General features: G+C 39.8%; 1 protein-coding gene across 2 annotated transcripts in view; it reads right to left on the bottom strand.

Moving 5' to 3' along the window:
* The window catches only part of LOC109425363 (sodium-independent sulfate anion transporter-like), a 49,482-nt gene extending 35,425 nt beyond the window's left edge, over positions 1-14,057 (bottom strand). The window contains exons 1-2 of one of the 2 annotated variants that reach the window (XM_062846451.1): positions 13,683-14,057; positions 10,674-11,021 (exon numbers count right to left, since the gene is read on the bottom strand). In XM_062846451.1, coding sequence (XP_062702435.1) covers positions 10,674-10,755 — 82 coding nt within the window. In that variant the 5' untranslated portion in view covers positions 10,756-11,021; positions 13,683-14,057. Of the gene's footprint in view, positions 1-10,673; positions 11,145-13,682 lie in introns of those variants that run through there. The other variant, XM_019700611.3, reaches the window with a different exon arrangement.
* Positions 14,058-24,296: the final 10,239 nt, after the last annotated feature.

Below are 24,296 nucleotides of genomic sequence, written 5' to 3'. Positions count from 1 at the left end.
TAATGTTATGGAACACAGAGAATGTCTGGGTTTCAGGGTGGTATCAGGAGATCTCAGAGACGTTTCAAGGGGGTCTCCGGGGGTTTCAAGACGATACAGGGGGTCTCAGGGGGTTCCAAGATGCCTCAGGGGCAGGGGGCGGTTCAAGGTTACTCAAACGGTTCCAGTTGAGTTCCAGAGTTTCTCGGAGTTTCAGTGGCGATTAAAGGGGTTTCAGGGATACAAGGAGAACTCAGGGACGTTTCAAGGGGGCTCAGGGGAGTTCTAGAGGGTATCAGAGGCGTTTCTGCTGGTTTCCATGGCGTTTAAGGAGGACTCAGGGGCATTCCCAGGCGATTACAGTAGATATCGGGAAGTCTCAGCGTTAAAGGGAGTCTCAGGGGCGACTCAGGTCGCTCCAGGTGGTCTCAGGGTCGTTTCAGGGAGTCTCATGGGCATTTCAGGGAATCCCAGGGGTTTTCATGGGATACATGGAGGTCTCAGAAGCGATTCAGGGGGTCTCACTGGGCTTCTAAAAGGTTCCAGGACAAGTTCCAGGAGGTATCTGAGGCGCTTCTTACTATTGTAACGCTCCTAAAATCTTCGTAATCCCTTAAAAATGTTCATAAACGCTCTTAAACTCCTGAGACCCCTCCAGAAAAACATTTGAAACCCACTGAAGCGCCCCTGAAATGCCCCTGAAACCTCCATAATCACATTGAAACGCCTTTGAAATCCCCGTCATCCATCTGAAATGTCCCTGAAATCCCTTGAAACATGCTTAGAAGGTTCCTGAAACAGCCCTGAAACGACTCTGAAACGCCCTTTAAAGACAAGCTTGCTAGAATCCCAAGATGGCCGCCAAAATCTCATTAAAACATACATCAGAACGCCCTTAAAAGGCTCCTAAATTCCCCTCAAACCCTCCTGAAGCTCCTTGGAACCCCCTTTTTTGGGCTCTCTGGGAACTGGCTGGAAACCCTCTTGGCCCCATCTTAAATTCCCAGGACCGAGACCTGTTCTCGTGAAGTTAACCCTGTTCTCGTGAAGCCTAACAACAAGCCTAATGTGATGTTCGACAAACTTGTAGATTAGTGTTTTCTACAATTTTCACCAAGGACGCCATATTCTAAAATTAATGTTTACGGTGAAAGGTTTTTGTGTTTAATTCTTTATGTTCATGAATTTTAGCTTAAAGCTAATTCTTTACACACAGTGGAAAGTGTTAGGTTAGTATCATACCTTCTGATACTAAATAAAAGATCGACTTTTACAATCGTTTAGTATAAGTAGGTGATACCTGGCCTACATAGCATGCAAATTTGTGCGAGACAGTTATTGCTCCGCCTACTTCGTACTCCCGACGTAGCGGTATTTAGCCGCTGAGTTCTACTGGAGCTGTCAAAGTCCAACTGCATCAAAGAAAATTATGCTATCATTAAAACAGATGGCCGAATCGAAGTATGCTTGCAAGGTAAACTGCTCCTGAAAACCAGCAACACGTAGGTAAAGCCGTGAAGGGCTATTCCAGAATCGACTAGAATCGACAGCCGTCGACAGCAGAAACGGAGAATTGACCTTCTCACCATACAAAAATTGAGCTCATTACTTCACCGATCGTGTCCTATTTAGAAATTTATATAAACAAGTTTTTAACAGGACTGCATCAAATTACAATGGCATTGCATACTTTGGAGCATTTTATCTGTGTACAATAAGGTTTTCTGCCTTAATTTACAATATGGATTCCAATTTGTAAAAACACGCTTCGCTAAGAGATCCAAGACCAGATTCAGACTCTACTATGATTGATCAACCGAGAAAAGCAGCCATAAAGACGAAATGTTTCTTCAGAGGTATTAAAAAAACAACAAATAACACCGTCTTCGACCTTGCGGCCTCTCCCACTGCGTGCTGAACCCCAAACACGGCTTCAAGTTGGTAAACAAATAATCGTTTCAACAAAAAATATAATTTTCCAAAATCGTAACAAAAAGTTATTTTGTTAGTTGATTTATGTTGCTCTAAATGAAAACGTGCGTGAATAAGTTCGTAATTGCGGTCCTGAAGAAAAGGCTAGAGAAAAGGTGAAAAATGTTACTCGTAAATCACGCCCAAATCAAATGATTGCCCTGAAACTGATGCTGACTTCAAAAACATGGACGAATCGCAACCGGCTGTATAACATCTAGTGGCCCAGTGGAGAATTTTCCGTTCGACGAAAAGTTTTCCCCGACTGGAGCGGGAATCAAACCCACACTCCGAGGCTTACGAGACACCTAAACGACTGTCGCCGCTAATCGCTCGGCCACGAAGCCCACTAATGGCCAATATGGTGATTTCATATTGCAATATCTTAATCACAGACAAACAGACGTAAGGAAACTCATTAAAAGTTTTTGTTCGGTGTCTTTTTCATGAACACACTGCCACCTGTTGGTATATCCGCGCGAGACATTGTCGGCCATGTTGAATTTTGATTTGACGTTTATCTAACACGCACACTACTACACAAATCACCTGTAATTCTCGTTTGCATCATTCAGCAAGGTACACTGGAAAACGTCAAAGCGATCGAACACTAGCGCCTCTGGTGGAAGTCGTTTCGCAGAGTGTTACGTATGTTTGTCTGTGTCTCAGTCATCGCCGACAACTTCATTGAAATTGCAGAATAGCAGTCAGTAGCAGCCAAATTTGATTTCAATGTCTCCCAGCGGTCCTAGACAAAAACATAGAAGTAGTTCCGAAGCGAAACTTTTTTTTTTTGCCTGGAACGGTTTGTATGGGGAACATTTGAGTTTTTAATGCAGCATCATTTAATAGATTTACAATCAACCTTTCTACGTCTAATATATCATTCAAAAGGTTTATAAACAACTTTTAAGAATCTTCTTTAAAAGTTCAATATTCCTCATTTAGGCCGAAGATATATGAAGTTGAACATTTCATTCATTTTACCAAGGTTAACGTATATTTTAATCATAGTAGCCATGAATTTTACTGTCAAAGTATATTTTAATGCAGTTAAATCGTAGTACGGACACTTTTTATTATGGTAATATCTCCTCAGCAGATGATCGTGGACGGACAAACTATCCCTTATTTGTGCTTTCTGATAAGGGTATCCTCATCTGCTCCTTTTCGCCCCTAAGAAAGATGTTCATCCCGAAAAGTCGATGAAGAAAATAATACATTTGTCGAAATCTCGATTCATTGAATTCTTACAGCTTTTTGACAAAGTTGCGTATTTAACTGATACAGTGGCGTTTCGGTTTTATCACTAGTCGTTTTAATCACTACTCGCCCAAATTCACGGTTTTCTGTTCGATTATATCACGATTTTCATTTCGTGTTTATCACACTTGTTTTAAAACATTCCGAAATCTATATAAAATCAATACTGCATCGTCCAGTCCACCAAAACAGTTAACAAATATAGGCTACGACTTAAATATTTTGCAGCCGAACGATTTTGGATAAAACATTTACATGTATTTCTCGTTTCACTAAGTTCACGGTTTCGTTTATATCACGGTAAAAATGTTTTTGACCGTGATTAAACCGAAAAACCACTCTACATACATCTTTACTGAACATTGTGTGGGTCTAAAAATTTAACAAATGTATGTTTTGGTTGAAAACGAGTTTTTGGAACTTACTTTCAAACACAGGCCTCTATCTCCATTGGTGAGATAATTACAACATTTACATCTTCAGCTAAGTTGATCAGAATTAAAAATGCTACAACATGGCTGAAGACGTTAACCCTCTATCTCAACAATGTAAAAACATAAATTTTGTATCTCACTTTTAGGGGGATTGATCCGAAAGCTTCAACTCTCAAAATATGGTGCTGGTTATGCCTAACAACTTTGCCGAAGACACCATTGCTCTATCTCCTCAATCCTACGAGCTATTAATTAAGAGTGTGAAAATGGGGAAATAAACCATTGTGGGTTCGTTTTACGATTACCAAGATGATGTACATGCAAAATCATGAAGAAAGAGCTATCGCACGCCTAGTTTTGGTGCCATAGTCAAAACGTCCTCGAAACAAGTTCTTCCAGAAAATTCTATCATCGCCCAAAACTGGCAACTGTCAAGCACCATATGCCTTTTGAAATTTCTTTACAAAAGAATCATTCGATTACGTACAACGTAAACAACTTTCATCTATCGAATGTATGCTGTAATCACACGAGCGTGCTAATGGCTTCGCCATACAGACCAACGCGAACGAATGCGAATAATGTTTGAACGGGATCTGTTCCGGAATTGTGGAAGCGTACTTGCGAACTAAAAAATATTCGATAAGATGCTGGGCAAACGTGAAGTCGATATGAGTATATGTAAAACTTACAAGGTCTGGGGAATATTTCGTCTGTTCATAGTTAAATCTAAATCAATTAAATTGTTATGTGTAATAAAAAACTTTCCAGTTATTTATGTGCATGCATGATGCATCCAAAATGATCAAAAATAAATATAATTAGGGTCTGGGACCATTTGGGCAGGAGCACCTATTTTGGGCACTTGCTGTTATAACTCAGTCAATTTTGAACCGATTGACTTGGTTTTTGAAACACGATCAGGAAGGCGCAGTATCTAGCTATGTTCGAAAATTCAAGTCAATCGGTTTGAAATTGACTGAGTTATAGCAGCAAGTGCCCAAAATAGGTGCTCCTGCCCAAATGGTCCCAGACCCTATGTAGTTCTAGCAGACGTGCTGAACTCATGATCATGCACATTTACTTGATCTGCAACCTAGTCATGCATACTTCAAAATTTACAACTTATTTGCACCTCTTTTTTGATTCATCATGCTTTCTTGTATCTCTCATATTTCACCCCTTGCAACACTCGTTGGCTGTATTGATCTCACAAATTAGCACAAAAACCGTATCAACTATGTTGTTTCGCATATGCAACCGGTCATGATTGGAAGGCTCTATGACTCAGAAGGTAAAAGTAGATCTTTAACACAAATGGGCGTTCAACTCCATTCAATGTTTTTTTTTTATTTATTTAATTTCCTATACTCGTTCAATGTATATCCAAAATAGGAGCATGTTATACTTCAGTAGGGTTGGTGTTTCAAGAAAGGTAGAAATATATAAATCATTGGATGTTCAATACAAGGTGTTAATATAGTAGTTTGCCAATCATGACCTCAATGCAAACTGATAAAGGAATGTGTTGCACTTGTTCACAGTGATTTAACGCAATTCAGCCGTAATACGTAACAGAAATAGTGCTGTATCACATAGTAATGCCAAGTTTAACCTTGTTCTTGTTACATATTGCAATTATTTGACCACGGAACCAAATGGAAATTTTTTGGAATAACAGCATTCCATTCAATGCAAAATTATTTCGTCTACTGTTGGCACATTGAATCTTGACAGTGGCATCTTCGAAGAGCCAAACACTGATAGACGCTATTTTAAGAAAGTGCGATTTTTGATGTGGCGATAATTGACCGGAAGTCCCACCCACTCCTCAGCACCCCTGCGGAAGGAAGAGTATTTCGTTTATGACTTAAAATTCCAATGATTTACGACACTGTCGGGGGGCTCAGCACTAGCCAAGATGTCATTGAGTGAGGACGTTCGTTCAGCGTCCACTATCTCGTAGCCTATCATGTCACCGTGATTGTGTTTATGATGTGTTTACTCCCTTGTCATTTTGTATCATCGATAAGGCTGAGATTCCGATTGAACGGTAGGTAATTTGTAGGTTTGATTGTTTTACGGTATCAATCTTATAGCCAATCAGGAGGTTGTTATTTGTTAGAAATGAAGTGATTTGAATTACGACATGCGGTCAATCAACGCTTCTTCTGTTTGGCTCTCCTTGACTTTGGGTCGGGTCAAATCTTATTTTGTTCTCTGCCTCAACCTCTACATATCATACTGTACCGGATGTTTACCCGAATAAGTTGTTATGGCTCCAGGTCATCTGGCCGAAAGGGCCATTTGTCCGAACGCTGTTTGGCCATTCGGCCGTTTAGCCGACAAATATTATTATTATTACATTATTATAGAGATTTTTAGCCCTAGGCTGGTTTATCTCTTTACTTTTGCCGAAAATGGATTATGAGCTGTTTCCCACATCAGTATAACTAGAAAGAACAGCCTATGTTTTAATGAAGGATAAATCGCGGCTAAAAGATAAACGACTCATAAAAAAGTGATCATTTTCCATAACAAAATCAGAAATTGCCAATAGAGAAGTAGAGATGAGAGCAATAAGGCTGACACAAATTTCGATTTTCTTCTATGTGAAGGGGGGGGGGGGTGGCTTCCCCCTCGTTTGTGTTTGAATTTCCCTAGACTGAGATAGCCAGTTCGAAGAATAGATATATGTTTTATTGCCGTTGTTAATTTATTTGTGAATATTCTGACATTTTTATTGCCCAAAAATCAATTATTTATTGATTTTTTTTATTTAATTATTTATTTTTCGATTAGTTTTTGAAACTTTTATAGTTTATTATTCCGTCATCCCTATTTATTTATTGGCAATTTTCGAATTATTCTTGGATTTTTTTTTTAATTTATTATGGGACGTTTAGTTTGCTGCCATAAATCTCTGATAAAAAATGGCAGTTTCAGCACCAAGTAATCTCTGAATGATAAAACTAGAAAAAATAGCCTATGATTGGAAGAATGAAATATTACTATTAATCATATTTGCAGTTAGCATGTCAAAAAGTTCTTCCAAATTCCTTTGATTTTCATTCGATCAAATGGAATTCGACCAAATGGCGTTTGGCCAATCGACATTCGGCGAAACAAAATTCGCCCAAACGGCCGGACACCAGTTATCATAGAAAAACCGAGCATTAATAGCAAGCCCCTGGCATCAATGAAATTTATCGTAGCCAACATCTAACTGCCTTATACTCATATTCGTGCAAATTGAAACGAGCGTGTAATCAACAAACGCAGCTTTTGTTTAATGTTGTGAGCCACACACGAAATCACATTCACAATGCGTGTTTGTTGGGTTGCTTTATTCAACTAATCGCATGCTCCTCTTACCGTACATCAATATTAAAACGAGTTTGAAGTGTTTTGTGATCATAAGCGCTGGAAAAAAAGATTCCAAAAACTGATCAACAAACCAAAATAAACGTTAAACAAAAAATTGTTGATGTTTTCGCATTTGACAGTGGGTGCTATTTATTAGCGCCCAGGACATCCTGTCTACCATGATTCCAATGCATTGATATAGGCCGTGTCAGGGGCCTGCTCTCCACAGACAAGGGGTGGGCACACTACTTCGCACGGCGATTTTTAAATAAATTTGGAGAGAATTTTCGAGTTTTCAAAAAATTGTATGAAAATCAGGAATCCATATAAAAAGAATTGAAAAACGGCAATGATCATAAAATGCAATTGTCTTTCGAAGAAATGTCCCGAGAAATGTCCCTATGAAAAGTTATAATCAAAAAACTGATTTTTTTAAGGTCCACCCTAACATCCAAGCTTCAAAAAATCATAACTCGTCAACCGTAATAGTTAGGAGGTTGGTTTCCTCGGCAAAGTTGCTCCAAATTAATTGTTCTAAAACTTTGTAGAACATTGTATAGGTGTATTTGGAAAAACAAAAAAGTTGATATACAAATCTTTTAAACCATTTGGACCACCCTAATTTCAATTTATTGACTAAATAGGACACAAATTTTGGAAAAACTTTCCCAAAGACACCATATAGCTAAAATCAATAGTTTCGCCGTAAATAATTTTGTCTAGCTAGATTCGGACCTGAGACCATTGTGAACTGTGGATATACTGAGGATTCCATGGTTTCTGCTCATGGTTGGATTGGTGCATCCATATATCGTTGCCTTGATGCACCGGTACATTAGTGCATCAGTGCACATTTGCATTGGTGCATCGTTGCATAAGTGCGTCAATTTATTGGTACATCATTGCAAGGGAGCATCCTTGCAATGCATTGTTGGTGTATGTATTGTTTGCATTTATTCATCGTTGCATTGGTAGATTGTCACAATAGTGCATAAATGCATTGCTGCATCCACAGATCGAAAAGTGTAGTGTGAAATATTGGAGTGTGGGATATCACATAATTTTACATATGTCATGTAATGTCATGAAATATCATGTAAACTTGCATTATATGTAATGTAATTCGGAATGACTTAGAATCATTACATGACATATAACACAAATTTACATGATATATAATGTAAACCATTACAGCATTAAGTTTACATGACTAAAATGAAGCTTACATGTCGTGTAAATCTCATTATTTTTATCTGTGTAGAATTGGTAACAGTCCGTTTTGGAAGTTTCTAAAAAAAATCATTTCATTCTATAGATCAGCGGAAATTAAACTAGTGGTAGGTACATGAAAGTATACCTTCTGACGCAATTCTGTGATACACCCAATCTCGTGTGAAATATGTATCCAGCTTTTTACGCTAGCCTGCCATAAATTTTGAATAACCCCTCTCTGACGTTTCTTGCCGACACTATAATTTTTAATTTTTTGATCAAAGCAATCTTCATGAAAGAGGAATATTTCCTCTTTCACCAAAACTGTGAGCATACTTTTATTTGAATTTGATATTTTGACCCTGTTTTTTCATTCATTTTAGGTTGAGCAAATTCGACGCGCAATTAAAACGTATAAGGGAGAATAAAATCTATTCTACAATATTTCAAGGGTTATGGATTGTATGACGAAACAAAATTCATCCAGGTTCCAGAAAAGATTGTTTTGGAAATGGACCACAAACTATTTATGAATTCCTAAAAGTTAAGCAGAAATGTTTTAAAAATAACACGAGAATTAGTCTTAGGAAATGTTGACGATGAAGGTATTAAAAGGGCCCAGCTTCGATGTGGCAGTACCAAACTTATTTATGTTCATTTTCAAACTGCCGCATTTCTGGCCAATTCATCGTTATTTTCTTTATACACACAAATCTAAAAAAAAAAATATTGAATCTGAAGAAATGATGTTTATGTTTATGGAGGAGCCGAGTTCCGTATCTAAAATGCTACGTCGTTCCGAGGTGAATCCAGTTGGTGGCTAGCTTAGAAAAAAGTCTGGCGGAATTTATTCAAAATGGGAGTCCAATAGATAATCTGCTAGGGTTTTCCGAAAGGAATTGTTATGGGGTTCTTATTAGATTCAGGAAGGGATTAGAGATAATTTCCGAGAGAGATTCTGAGAATTTGGTAGGGTTCTGGGTGACTTCCAAGGGAATTCAGAATAATCGATGTGCAACAAATTCTATAATGGATCCACAGTTCCACACTTTGCGTCACGGAGTCTCTTTACCAAATAATTTACAGCACAAAATTATATTGAGAAAAATCTCATTATAATGGGGCTTAATGGAGCATCGTACTGATTTCCTAAAAAGGTCGAGAAAATGGTTTTTGTGAATTATTGGAAAATCAAGAAACGAATACGGAATACATTACAGAGAAATAGTGGCTGCATAACAAAAGCGAAAATTATTGACAGTTCAATCAACAAACTGAAATCGCGGCCTACCAAGATCAAATCTTGGAAACCATAAAATCGGTCGGCAAGAAATGTCAAACATGAATCACCCCCAGTTATTTTATGGTCAGCGTAAAAAGCTGGATAAGGTAGCTTCTAGAAGTTTTACTCTTATAAGTTTCTATAACCTTTTTGATGGATAAAAATAACTTAAACTTACATATAATAGGCTCTAAATATAAAGTTCAACCTTATGATATAATTAATATAAATCTGGCGGTTGATTTTGATTGGTCGAACCAGCACAGCATAGGAACCACAGCAAACATAAGACCTATTCTTGAAATTTGGTTGATCCATGTTAGATAGCCCAATATAATTAGATAATTACATAATGGAACAGTATTTTTAGTCAGTATGTGTCGCAGTTGTCCAAGTGAACTGTAAAGCTAGTGAAATATGCGTTACTAAATCTAGTTCATGCAAGCATCAACTGCTTCACACCGATCAAGATGCGTTGTTAAGTCACTTCTCGGCCTTTTATATCTCGTCAGTTTATAGCATTGTTTGTTAGTTTTACAAATGGGTAGGTGCTTATAGTAGGTACTATATAATAGTAACGGTAAATTTCCTAATACGCAAGAATCCGTCCTCCAAAGTATGACAAATGATGTTACTACGTCTATCAGAAAGTTGCCAATCACCGTGAAACAGTGAAAAATTCTTACAGTCGAATGTACGATGCCGTGAGCGGTTAAAGATAACAGCTGGATTTGCCTATGAAAAATGTGATGAAATTCTTATCACTGAACGATTCATACTATATTAGACCAACCTTAAAATACAAATGTCAAACATTTACATTTACAACCCGTTTGAGGTCATCAATTTCTCCCTATATTTAAGCCGAAAATCCTAGGTTAGTGTAATTGAAATTCCAGTACAGCTTGTGTTTTACTGTAACCTGCTACACTGCATTGGACAATTAAAATAAAAGCTGATAAAAACCATGACCTTAAACTCCTCCATCATTCTAATACAATAATTGCAATACAGAGATATCGAATTAATCCAGCTAATCCCCTATAAGCTATTAATCCTTCTTATCAGTGCAATAGATGATCAATACTTTGAGGCTCTTTTAAAGGATTGTCATTGACGTTTATCAGGGAAACTAATACATAAGGATTCAACCGGCATTCACTTACCTCCCACGGTCACCGCTAATCCGTTCTCATGCTGTGGTATGTTCCGGTACATCATTCCACCGTTGGCATTGCACTTGTCCATTTACGAATCGCTTGTGAGTTACACCAGACAGCAACCCAGCTCAAAAACCGATCAATTTCAACCCAAAACTCTCTCTCTCGATGCTCGTTTTTGCCACCACGACCACCAACAACCGGAACGGGCTCTAATCAGAGACTTACTGAACTCGAAATCAGCCGGGCGAGGCCTCTTCTTTCCATAGAGACGGTGGTATCGTCGTCCCACTTGGGGGAGGAGGGTTGCTCCTCCTTATCAGCGACCACCTCCGACCACCGCCGTTGCTGTTGCTGCACGTTGTAATACATTATTATCTAAAACCCTTGGCACCTAGCTACCACCTACTCTACCCGACAGCGACGACCACGACACCCACTGGAAGGCAGTAGTGTTCCGTATGCAAAAAGTTACATTTGAAAAAAATGAAGCGCGGCAACGGAAATCATCTTGCGAGCTCATTATGTTTATCCTCTTGATGTTTAGTTTGGTTTACGAGGAATAGTTGTCAGGGATGCCAGAATAGATGGCATGTTCAAATTTGATGATGATAATAATGGAGCCGCCAGATACGCCAGCAATCGTTTATGCTAGAAGATTTACTCCTTGAACTTTTCAACACTCAAGTGCGCCTCTTGCGTCTCTAACGAAATTTTCCACATCCGTGATCTCAGATATTTGTATGCGGAGCTCAGGAATCAGTTCACAGGTACGAGTACGTGATTGTAAATGTAATTGTAATTTTATTGAACATACGTAAGCCTGTTGGTAGGTAGGTTTTTTCAGGTAAAGGTAAAACAACATAATAGGGGTATTCACTAAACAGATTAAATTGCTGCGTAAGCCATGATTTTCTGCTTATTTGAAATGTTTCATGATTTTGCGAATGAAATAATCAAAGATTGCCAAGCTGCTCAAGATGGTTCTCAACTTGAACACCTGGTACCCGACCGACGATCTCCACAAGCTGGATGGAATCCTCACCTTCGATGCAAGCATCGAACGGGCCTGGAGGTCCTTCAGGACGTCCTGTGAGATGTCAGCAAACACGTTAATAGAAGCACTCTTCCCTCAACATCTGTGATATTAGTTTTAAGTCATTCTGAATTCTAGGGTTTTTTTTGTTGAACTCTTTTCCCTAAAAAAGCTACATGTAGCTAGCACTTTTCTGTTGTTTGTATTTATGTATCTTAAGGACAAACGTCTTGAAATCCCGCTTCAATAGTGCATCAGAACTTAAGACGCACAAATCTCAAGAAGCAAGCTTCAAACAACAATGCATTTTATTATTCTGTTCTTGCTCACTTGTAATTGGCTTAAAATAAAAAGATTAGGTGCGCTGGTTTCGTTAACGAAGAGATTTGTGCCCTCGAAATCGCGAGTAGGTCCTAGAGTCGGCCATTGTGGCAGCCATATTGGGATTCTAACAAGTCTGTCCTTAAATGAATTTGAATTGTTCTCAGCTGAGAGGTAAACCAAATCTCGGAAATGTAAATGTAAATATTAAATGTAGAAACGTTGAATTCCTGAAAAATAAATTAAATTGACTTGAAAAGATTGCCTTGGTGATCGCGACGTTTAATCAGTTTAATCAGTTTAAGCTGTTAAGTGCAAGGTTGCGACCATTCATTTGCACAAATTTACATTCATTTGCTATTATCTCAGTTCAGAAGCATGCTATCGAAAAACAATGCATGGATGAATTTAACCTTGTAGTTTTATCTGAAAGTTTGCCGAATAACATTGGGGTCGCAAACGTATACCAAAGTCGTGAGCGAGCTGTGAAGGCAACTCTCCACGGCGTGAATGAAATTTATATTCACCGTGTGGAGAGTTGCCTTCACAGCTCGCTCACGACTTTGGTATACGTTTGCGACCCCAATGTTATTCGGCAAACTTTCAGATAAAACTACAAGGTTAAATTCATCCATACATTGTTTTTCGATAGCATGCTTCTGAACTGAGATAATAGCAAATGAATGTAAATTTTTGCAAATGAATGGTTGCAACCTTGGTTAAGTGAATCCCCCAAATGATTTAACAATTGGAGTGCAATACAGTTAAAAACAACAGATTAAAATTAAACCTAATCAATCTACTTCAATTTGACTTCTCATCTGATCATCTATTCTTTAAGCACCTACATATATAATTTTTAACGTCTATCTAGTGTTGCTTAAAATGAACTAATAGTTGGCTGTTGTCTAATAATCAATGGAAACTGATTTGAATTACACCTGTGATCAAAATGCGTTTTCTTTTTGTTGTTGTATATTGTGGAATCAAGAATGTAAGTCTTTTCTAGGTGTCCTCTTCTTAACTGCTGTTTCAAGTAGGCAGGTAATGTGCCTGCATATCCTTGAAGTATGAGGCAGCTGATCCTGTTCTGATAGTGAGTACGTCTGATACTGCGTATGTCAGCTCTTAGATCCGTGAGCTTCGTTTCGCTTCTCATCGCTTTCGAGACCTCCGAGTACTTAGAGCCGCCCTCATGCCCAAGGAAGTCAAAAATACTTACATTAGGAAAAGATCCTGGACTGACCGGGAGTGTTTCGGCTCTATGAACCCTGGCAATTCAAATAGAATGTTAATAGAATATTTATTAAAATAAACATCGGTATAAGTCGCAAATTTTAGGTTTAGGTATGTCTATTGTGAAGACATTTGACCGTATACTATGTGAACATTCGAAAAATCATTTGGCTTCCCTGAATGCAACGATAGTGAAGATAAGCTTCCTCATTAACGGGCGGGCATTCCGTGGCAATGACTAGAAGACACGGCAGCAATGTCAGAATTGTAGCTGCATGTATTATAAAATCTATTTTTGCGCTTTGTTTGTTAACTTTTTATGACACGCATCCGCAACACTACTTCCATGCAGCGAGACGCACACCTACCACCGCCGTCGTCATGGTCAGGGATTCACGGGTTTTGTTTGCTTCGAGCATCACCTTACTACATGTACTCTGCCATAAAAAGCGCCTCTAATTAGGAGCGCACCGAGGAAAAACAAATAATCTACTGCTGAACCTTCAATAATGTGCGTCTGCTGTACCGGCTATGTTTCCACATAACTTCCATTCCAGTCGTTCCTGTTACCATGAGGCCGCCCAGACGGTCCAGATAATTTCACTACTGTTCACTCGAGCACCATTACGCCAAACTTAACCGAGCCGCCGTAAACCTCACTAGAATTGCGATTATAAAACGGTCCACTGAGTTGCCAAAATCAAAATCCATTAAAATTTAGATTATTCAACTGAAAACAAACTCCGATAAGAGCATTTGCAACTAGAAGATAAGCGCGCGCGTACGAAAGTTTGTAAATAAACGATGAAAGCAGCTGGTTTCGATTTCGATCGACGGTATTTACACGCGTGCTGTTTACGGTTATTTTACTACAAATACAGTTACAACGTGCCAGCCAGTGCCGAAGTATGAATGGAAATAAGAGAGAGTTCTCTTTTGAGAGAAGACGACGCGACGCGACGGTTGTGTTTATGCGCGTGTTGCCAAAATGAGCAATCGAGTTTTCAAACCACCGAAGTGTGGTGAATTTCAGAGGCGCATTCAGCATCACCTTTTTCATCATTCATACACGCTTGGAATCCAGTCACATTGTGCTTGGATTGAGACGTGGATTAGACGGAAACAGAATCCGAGGGACAATGAATCTTATTATTTTAGGGAAATGGTTAGATGGTTAGATGTTTTGTATTGTGCATACATACCTATCTGCCTTTTGGACACCTCCGGGAAACCGTTGCACAGTGGGGAAAACCCGACCCAAAAAGGCACCTAATTTTTGCGGATGATTGCGATCTTTGAAGCCCAACTTTTTTTCCGAATGGAAAAAGCCAAGGAATCGAATGATGATAGTTTCATTCACCGGAATTGCATGTGAGTGTCTATTTTGCCCCATTTCCCCCTAAAAAGCACTATTTTTCTGAATTAAAAAATAGTTTCAACTGATTACGGCTAACCAACCATTTTTTTCCTGATGTAGAATTGACAGGTGCATACTATGGAGCACACTTCGATCTATGTCATTGACTAGAGGTGCCAATATTGCCCAATTTTCCCCTAAAAATACTGTTTTTCTGGATTAAAAAGTAGTTTTAACTGATTGCGGCTAATTAACCATTTTTTTCTCGATGTAGAATAGACAGGTGCATACTATGGGACAAACCTTGATCTATTGCATAGACTGAAGGTGCCCATATTGCCCCATTTTCTCCTAAAAATACTGTTTTTCTGAATTTAAAAAAAGTTTCAACTGATTGAAGCTAATTAACCAATTGTTTCCTGATGTAGAATTGACAGGTGCATACTATGGGGCACATTTCGATCTGTGTCATTGACTGGAAGTGCCAATTTTGCCCCATTTTCCCCTTGAATATTGTTTTACTGGATTGAAAAATAGTTCCATCTGATTGCAGCTAACCAACCTTTTTTATGTAGAATTGACAGGTGCATACTATGGGACACACTTCGATCTGTGTTATTGACTGGAAGTGCCCATTTTCCCCTAAACAGACTGTTTTTTTTAGATTTTTAAATAGTTTCAACTAATTGCGGTTACTTGACTAAATGTGGACAATTGACAGATGCAAACTATGAGGCTCATCTCGCACTGTGTCATTGACTTTAAGTGTCTCTTTTGCCCTTTCTTCCCTAAAATATTTTCATTGATAAAAAACAGTTTCAACAAATTTCGGGAAAAGTTTTTTCTTTATGTAAAATTAACCGGTGCATTTGCATTCATTGTGGCATTATGGTAATTTCCAGTGAATGTTTCAGAACGAAGTGTGACTTAAAATGCACTAATCAATTCTTCTTTTGGAATTAGAGTTTGCTGGTGTTCGAAATGAATAGGTCGTATCAGCATAGGAACCCCAGCAAACATACGACCTGTCCAGTGAAAAGAATTGTCAGACAAAAGAGGCACTAAACAAGCAACAAAGAAGGCGCAGCGATTACTCTTTATCCCAACCGGTAACAGATAATGACATGATCTCGATTTTTTTTTGTTGCAGACAAAACGGAAGCTGATTTTGTTACGTACTTTTCAACTCGTGAATAATCAATTATTACCAACCCAAAATCAAAACTTTTTGATTACACATCTTCAGCAGCGTTGCAGTGTTTACCGACTCGAGGTTACCGCTCGAAAATCACAATGCAAGGCCTCAAAATCGCTAAATTCGTGCTGCATGATCTTTATCCTATTCTGTTCAAGTTGGGACAAACCTATGTCGCATTGGGTAGAATGTCGCAACAAATTCAGGTTGCGACATTGTCGTTATTGTTGCGCGATGGTTGAATTTTGATTCACTGGACCTGTCAATTCAACATCAGAAACCAAATTTGTTTGTTGCCCGCAATCAGTTGAAACTATTTTTTTAAATTTACATAGTATTTTTGGGTAAAATGGGGCAAAATGGGCACCTCCAGTCAATGTCACAGATCGAGGTGTGCTCCATAGTATGCATCTGTCAATTCTACATCAGGAAAAAATGATTAATTAGCCGCAATCAGTTAAAACTATTTTTTAATCCAGAAAAGCAGTATTTTTAGGGGAAAATGGGGCAAAATGGGCGTCTCCAGTCAATGACACGGATCGAAGTGTGCTCCATAGCTTCTCTATCAGGAAAAAAATTGGTTGGTTAGCCGCAATCAATTGAAACTATTTTTTTAATTCAGAAAAACAGTGTTTTTAGGGGAAAATGGGGCAAAATGGACACTTACATGCAATTCCGGTGAATGAAACTATCACCATTCGATTCCTTGGCTTTTTTCCATTCGGAAAAGTTGGGCTTCAAAGATCGCAATCATCGGCAATGATTAGGTGCCATTTTGGGTCGGGTTTTCCCCACTGTGCGTTGGAACGAATCATTCTGTCGAGGCTAATGGTCTATACCGAGATACCAGATGACTCTGGGCTCTCGGATAACCAGTTTGGCTTCCGGAAAGGTCGATCGACGGTGGACTCTATTAAGGCCGTACCGAAACGGCCGAGATAGCGCTCCAAAAAAAGCGTAGCGGCATTCGTTACTGCGCGGTAGTCACGTTGGATGTGAAAAATGTGTTCAACAGCGTCAGCTGGGCCGTCATTGAAAGCGCCATTCACCACCTAGGAGTCCCGGATAGCGGCGAAGACTGGCGCTTGAGCCTAGCTATTTAGCACTGTAGTTGGAGGAAATGCCAATGAAGAACCCGTAGGTTCCGGGAAGGTAAGCCCAGCTCCCTGGGTTGGTGTCAGGCCCTGCGAGCCAGCCGTAATAAAGACTAGCACCGGAAAATCAACAAGAGAAGAATGCGAACCGATACCAATGGCGACGACCACAGCGACGAAAAGGGACTTGCGATTGGAAGCTCGGTACGTGGAACTGCAGATCTCTCATCTTCATCGGGAGCACCCGCATACTCGCCGATATACTGAAGGACCGCGGGTTCGGAATCGTAGCGCTGCAGGAGGTGTGTTGGACAAGATCTATGGTGCGAACGTTTAGAGGTAATTATACCATCTACCAGAGTTGCGGCAACACACGTGAGCTGGGAACAGCTTTTATAGTGATGGGCGACATGCAGAGGCGCGTAATCGGTTGGTGGCCGATTGACGAAAGAATGTGCAGGTTCAGGATCAAGGGCCGATTCTTCCACTTCAGCATAATAAATGTGCACAGCCCACACTCCGGAAGCACTGATGATGACAATGACGCATTTTACGCGCAGGTCGGAATCGTGTACGATCGCTGCCCAAGCCACGACGTCAAGGTCATCATAGGAAATTTGAATGCTCAGATAGGCCAGGAAGAGGAATTCAGACCAACGATTGGTAAGTTCAGCGCCCACCAGCAGACGAACGAAAACGGCCTATGACTCATTGATTTCACCGCCTCCAAAAATATGGCCATACGTAGCAACTTCTTCCAACACAGCCTCTCTTATCGTTACACCTGGAGATCACCACAGCAGACGGAATCTCAAATCGACCACGTTCTGATTGATGGACGGCACTTCTCCAACATTATCGACGTCAGGACCTATCGTGGCGCCAACATCGACTCCGACCACTATCTGGTGATGGTCAAACTGCGCCCAAAACTCTCCGTCATCAACAATGTACGGTACCGACGACCGCCACGGTACAACCTAAAGCGACTGAAACAACCGAATGTCGCCTAAGCATACGCGCAGAATCTCGAGGCCGCGTTGCCAGACGAGGGCGAGCTCGATGAGGCCCCTCTAGAGGACTGCTGGAGTACAGTGAAAGCAGCCATCAACGACGCAGTCGAGAGCACCATCGGGTACGTGGAACGGAATCGACGGAACGAATGGTTCGACGAAGAGTGCAGAATGGTTTTAGAGAAGAAGAACGCAGCGAGGGTGGTAATTCTGCAGCAAGGGACTCGACAGAACGTGGAACGTTATAAACAGAAGCGGAAACAGCAGACCCGCCTCTTTCGGGAGAAAAAGCGCCGCCTGGAAGAAGCGGAGTGCGAAGAAATGGAACTGCTGTGCCGTTCCCAAGAAACACGGAAGTTCTATCAGAAGCTCAACGCATCCCGCGTGCCGCGAGCCGAAATATGCTGGGATAAAGACGGAGGCCTCTTGACGGATGGACGTGAGGTGATCGAAAGGTGGAAGCAGCACTTCGATCAGCACCTGAACGGCGTGGAGAACGTAGGCACGGGAGCCCACGGCAACGGAGGAAACGACGACGCCAGTGCAGCGGAGGACGGAAATAAACCAACTCCCACGCTGAGGGAAGTTAAGGATGCCATTCACCAGCTCAAAACCAACAAAGCAGCTGGTAAGGATGGTATCGCAGCTGAACTCATCAAGATGGGCCCAGAAAAGTTGGCCACCTGTCTGCATCGGCTGATAATCAGGATCTGGGAAACCGAACAGCTGGTGTCTGTGCCGCGTTCCTTCAGTACATAGGCGAGTATGCGGGTGCTTCCAATAAAGTTGAGAGATCGGCAGTTCCACGAACCGAGTTTCCAATCGCAAGTCTTTTTTGTTCGCTGTAGTCGTTGCCGTTGGTCTCGGTTCGTATTATTCTGTTGCTGATTTTCCGTTACAATGGTTTTTCACGGCTGGCTCGTAGGGCCTGACACCAACCCCCTACTTTCCGGAGGACCATAATGCACAGTTGAGCTCGGATTCCTTCCCTGGCACTCGGACGTTGATCAGCCGCCCTTAGCATGGGGATCAGACACTGTTGTGAGCCGCTCCTCCTGGAGAACAGACGCTCAGGTTTCTTGTCAGCTTACGACCAAAGTTCCCACCGGGGTTGGCTACCCGATCTTTCCTAAGGTTGCTCATAGTTTCCGGCCGGTACCACGAGGAGGTTTCAGGCTGTTCGGGCTCGTTTAGAAGTTTGACCATCAATGTTAACTTCTTTTCCCGATCAGCCTAGATAGCTGTGTAGTGTCGGTAGCGGTTGCCTCAATTGGCTAAGAATAACACTACGGAACGCCTGATCCAGTGCTAAGAGTCCACTAAACAGGTGACCCCTAATTCATGGTGTATGCTTACCGTGCCAAGAAACGAATGGTTAGGGGGGGGGGGGGGGCTAATAAAAACCTAACTACAAACGGAGCCTGTAGAGTACTAGGGCGCCCTCCACAGCATTCTGCCCTTACTGCGCTAACCGGAGCAATGGTGCAGTTGACCTTGTGTTTCTCCGAGATAATCTGCTATCCTTCTTAAGCCTCAACTGCGAGGCTCAATAAGGGTGGGATTATTAGTATGTTGTTTATTAGCTTTAATTATAACCTATATGGCTCTTCGCATTATGCGTTCTTCACAGTGTCCTCTGTGTATGTTCGTCTCTGACGTTCTTCAATCGATACCGAATTGTTTTTTATCGCTGCTCTTTTTTCTTGTGTAGTGATTGTAAGAGTTTGAACGTGCCTAGTTTGGGTAGTGGCTATGGTTATGACAGCTCAGATCAATCTTCAGCATAAAAGAACAGCGTTGGTCCAAGAACCTTACTTTCGTAGGGGGATTTCTATGTAGATGTAATGCTTTAATTAACACCTATATGGTTCCGCATTTTGCGTTTGACCTGATGTTTGGTACTTTCAGTAAAATTGAAATGATAATATCGCATGTCATGCCTCAAGCCCCAAAATGTTTTGATAAAACTGCTTGTCTGCAGCCTTGCTATTCCCAAATCTTGCTGGGATTATACTGTCAAGTTTATTCCGTAAGTGGATAATGCGTCGTATGAAGATCAGACCTATCAATTTGACCTCTTTCTTCTGATAAAACTGCTTGTTTGCAGCCTTGCTATTCCCAAATCTTGCTGGGGTTATACTGTCAAGTTTAATCCGTAAGTGGATAATGCGTCGTATGAAGATCAGACCTATCAATTTGACCTCTTTCTTCTAAAATGATTAGAAGGTTTTTCGAGCATCACACCCGTAATGTTTTTCTGGCAAACATGCCTCTCCATGGGAACCAACATGCTTACCAAAATGGAAAGTCCACTGTGATTTGTTTACGATATCGGAAAAGCATTCATTCAAAAACAATTTAGTTTGGGTGTTTTCTTGGATTTCCATGATTCTTTTGAACACGTATTTTTCGATTCCATATTGGAAGCCGCATGGATTGTCCTATTTATCTTTCAATGATTTCCAATTGGATTTACCAAATGCTCAAAAACCAACAAATCTTCTCGGCATTACGTCAAGCAGCGATTAGGAAACTGAGTGTTTGTGGATGCCCCCAGGCGGGAGTCTTGCCATGACTTTTGAGGAACCTCGTAGCATGAACGCAATTGAGATAACTCAATGTGGTTTCCTACTTATGATTTTGTCCATCACAAGCCTCAACAGGCTAATTCATTTGTATATCTTAGCTGAGAATCCGACTGTGTAACTTTGAATCATTTGATATGTAACTACCAAGTTTTTACGCAACTGCGTTTCCGAGTACTCGTAAACACTTGATTAAGTGAAGCTGACCTTAGAAGCCTGAATCTTCAGGATGTTCTGTTGTTCTGAACCCGTTGTGGCAAGTAGCTATAGGCTTACTTTACGCTTGATGCGTTTTTTACAGTGCCCTTTTCAGGGCGCTATTTGAACCCGTTGTTGTACGCTTATGCGATTATGTCGACCCTATTCCCTTACCTTCCCTTTCCCTATCCCATCCCTTATTCCTCCCTTCGCTCTGCCTCAGGTAAATGATGAATAGGCTCGTATACATGGCGATGGCACAAATTTCTCGAATGGAGGAGAACGTGCCTCTGGAGAAAACCTACTGATACCTGATACCACGAGGAGGTAGGGATAGGAGTTGCTGGGCAGAGGCTAGTGTATCACAATGGGATATGAATTGCGCAGCATACCCAGCCTTTACCGTGCCATGAAAACCTCCTATAGAACCGAAAAAACTTCAAATGTTACTCAAGAGATTTTGCACACAAGCTCCATTAGATTAGACCAGCGTTTCTCAAACTATGGGTCGCGACCCACTGGTGGGTCGCGGGCTGAATTTTGGTGGGTCGCGATAGCTCGAGCGATATTAGAATAAATGCCTTATTTAACTTATGTCTTACTGTAAAAAAAGTGTGCCAGGACTCTCTGAGGGAATTGGCAGAGATATTTCAAGAAATCAGTTTTCTCCTTCATTCAAATCAATGTTTCTATTGTCTATTATGAGTCTTCGTCCGGAGAATATTGAATATTGAAATTACTGTCTGTGTTTTGATTTCGATTCTGAAACAAGGAGTTTAAAAAAGTTTCAGATTTTTTGTTCTGAAAAATTGATATAATGACAGATTTTTGAGCAGGACATTTAAATTCCTTGTTGCTTTTCAGTTTGAATTTAAGAAAAAATAAATACTTAAAAATAACAAAAAGTTACCAAATTTCGACAAGAGACCACCGAACGTTTGATAATCCCACCAAATTATTTGTTTATTTTTACCGAACTTCGGTAAAGCTTAACTTCAATAAAATTTTGATAATTTAAACTTTTACAGATATCAGAACAGATCACAAATAAATAGAAATGCAACAATCGTATGAAGGATAAGATTACAATTTTAAGTTCATCAAAAGCGCGCAATGGCCACTATGTCCCTAAAAAGTTTGTAGAAGTTAAATGTTTTCTTTCTCGTTAAAATGTTATATAGATGTTTTTTATAATCTGTAAAGTTCTGTTTTAGCATAGAGTCAAATTCTTTAGACCACTCGATACTGAACGCTAAGGCCAGGCTAAATTTTCAAAAATAGCTTAAGTTATGTGCTGATGGGTCGCCAATTTCTTTTACAATCTAAAGTGGGTCGCAAGCTGAAAAAGTTTGAGAACCCCTGGATTAGACGTTTCTTCCCAGTTCCGTACTGGCTCAAGAAAATGCAAAGGATGCTCATTTCTTGAGCGATTCCTTGCCTGAATTTTCCACGCATCTGTTTACTAGCCATTTGAAGGCGAGTCTGTTCATGGGTAAGTATCGTTCTCATCTAAGAAATTTATGCTGGTCCTTCACTTTCTTTTAAAATATAATTCCATGATATCATAAGAATAAAGACATACTTCTTTTTCTCATATTCATAAATTCATCGATAAACGCATAACATTATCTTATGGCTGCCCACTGCCCGACAGTAATTTTATGGGAGAAAATTTTTCTTGCTGCTACTTTTAAATTATTCAAATGCCTATAAAAATCCTTCATTTTTGTGTGTACTTTCTCTCCCTCTCATCTTTCTAAAATTCCTGAACTTTATATTTGTATAAAAAAGATAGCTATTATAGATATCATAAATGAGAATAGTTAGACTCGACCAAAAGATTGTCTATCACTGTAAACCGTAGTACAATTTTAGGTGTCTAATCTACACTGTCAATACCATCGACCCTAATTACCCTAATCTGAACAGGAAAGTTTGTGTCCCAGACAACTGTTTGCAAGTTATTTAAAAATAAAATTAACGATAAGGAAATTCAGCTCTTCTTTTAATTTGCATATAATACAACTCGGAGCAAACAGTCTCTTATCATTGTGTTCTCGTGAATTGGCATATGCAAGATATGCAGGCGTCACAACATCCGGAGAGATCCAGTTTAATTGCACTTATCTTTTCTAAATTTCAAACTCTCTCAATACAATCTTATCATAAATTGAGGTCAATCTCCAAAAACGATGACAATTGACTGTGACTCGACGACACATATTGTCACCACTATAAATCAGCCATAAGTCTTTTTCTTCTTGGAGTAACGTCCACACTGGAACAATGTCTGCTTCTCAGTTTAGTGTTCTTTGAGCACTTCTTCAATTATTAACTAAGAGCTTCCTCTGCCAATGACCGACCGTGAATCGAACCCGTCATCCTCAGCATGGCCATGCTGAATACCCACCCATTACGGCAGTGACGCTAAATGAGCCCCAAATCGGCATAAGTGAATAGTACGTATACACCTAAAATACTGCTTGTAATTGTCACATAATGATGAGATAAAAGATTGTTCCCGGTTTCCTCTCCATTCAGAATGATTTCAAGTGAGAATGGCTTGGACGTGAGTTCCATTCAACGTTTTTCCCAACATGTCAATAAACCTGTTGGCACGCGCGACACCCTGCACCCAAGTAATGGTTGACTGAAATTACCTATATGTCAAATTTTAAACAGCAATTGATAGAATAAGGTTTGTGATAACATGATTAGAGTAAGGTGGGGCAAAAGTTCGACCTTAGTTGAAGATTCAACGTATTTCAAAAAATCGAAGCAGATAAAAATAAACAAATTCTACCATCCATGAGCTAAAATTTTGCTGAACAAAGTTACGCCAAATGTCATTTCAATTTTGAGTTACAACACTTTTTGTATGTGTGTGTTTTATTCGAACTCTTGCCCCACCACTGGGGCAAAAGTTCGAATCTAGTGTTTGTGGAATTTCGCTAACCGTAGCACACTATTTTGACATTTTGGTAATAGGAATACCTGAAACCACTTAATATTTTATGTTAGAACTGGAATACACTTTAAAATTCGATTTGGATTTTACCCAAATCAGGGTTAAATTTACTACACCTAAAATTAGTAGTTTTCCGTCAAATTCAGATAAAACAACATTTTTTTTCAACTTTAATCGAATTTTCTCACTAATTCTATCACTCTTAGAGATAATATGTACATTTTGCAGAATTTTAGGTATATACCTTAAGTTGCCATATGACTCGAACTTTTGCCCCATAATTCGAACTTTTGCCCCACTATGTGTAAAATACGATTTCCAAATCTTTTTTGCAAAAAGTTATACATGCTAGAGCATCTTCAAAATATACCTAGTAATGTCCCAAAATAAAATATCGAATTCGATTTCATTAAAATTTCATTCCATGTGTTGGAAGGGCCTTCGCATGTTACAAATTTTTTGATCAAAAACCAACATTTTGTCATAACTTCTCGAAATATTGATCAATTTTCATAATTTTTGGAGTGAAAGACTCTTTTTTAAAAAGGGTTCGAACAACCTTGACACCCGAAAGAAATAATTTGAATTGAGCTCAAAAACTTCAAAAGAAACTCTTGCCCCACTCG

This window comes from Aedes albopictus, chromosome 1 (genome assembly GCF_035046485.1).
Source record: "Aedes albopictus strain Foshan chromosome 1, AalbF5, whole genome shotgun sequence".
NCBI lineage: Eukaryota > Metazoa > Arthropoda > Insecta > Diptera > Culicidae > Aedes > Aedes albopictus.
Note: the sequence above shows the minus strand (reverse complement) of the source record. Positions and strands in the feature narration are given on the sequence as shown.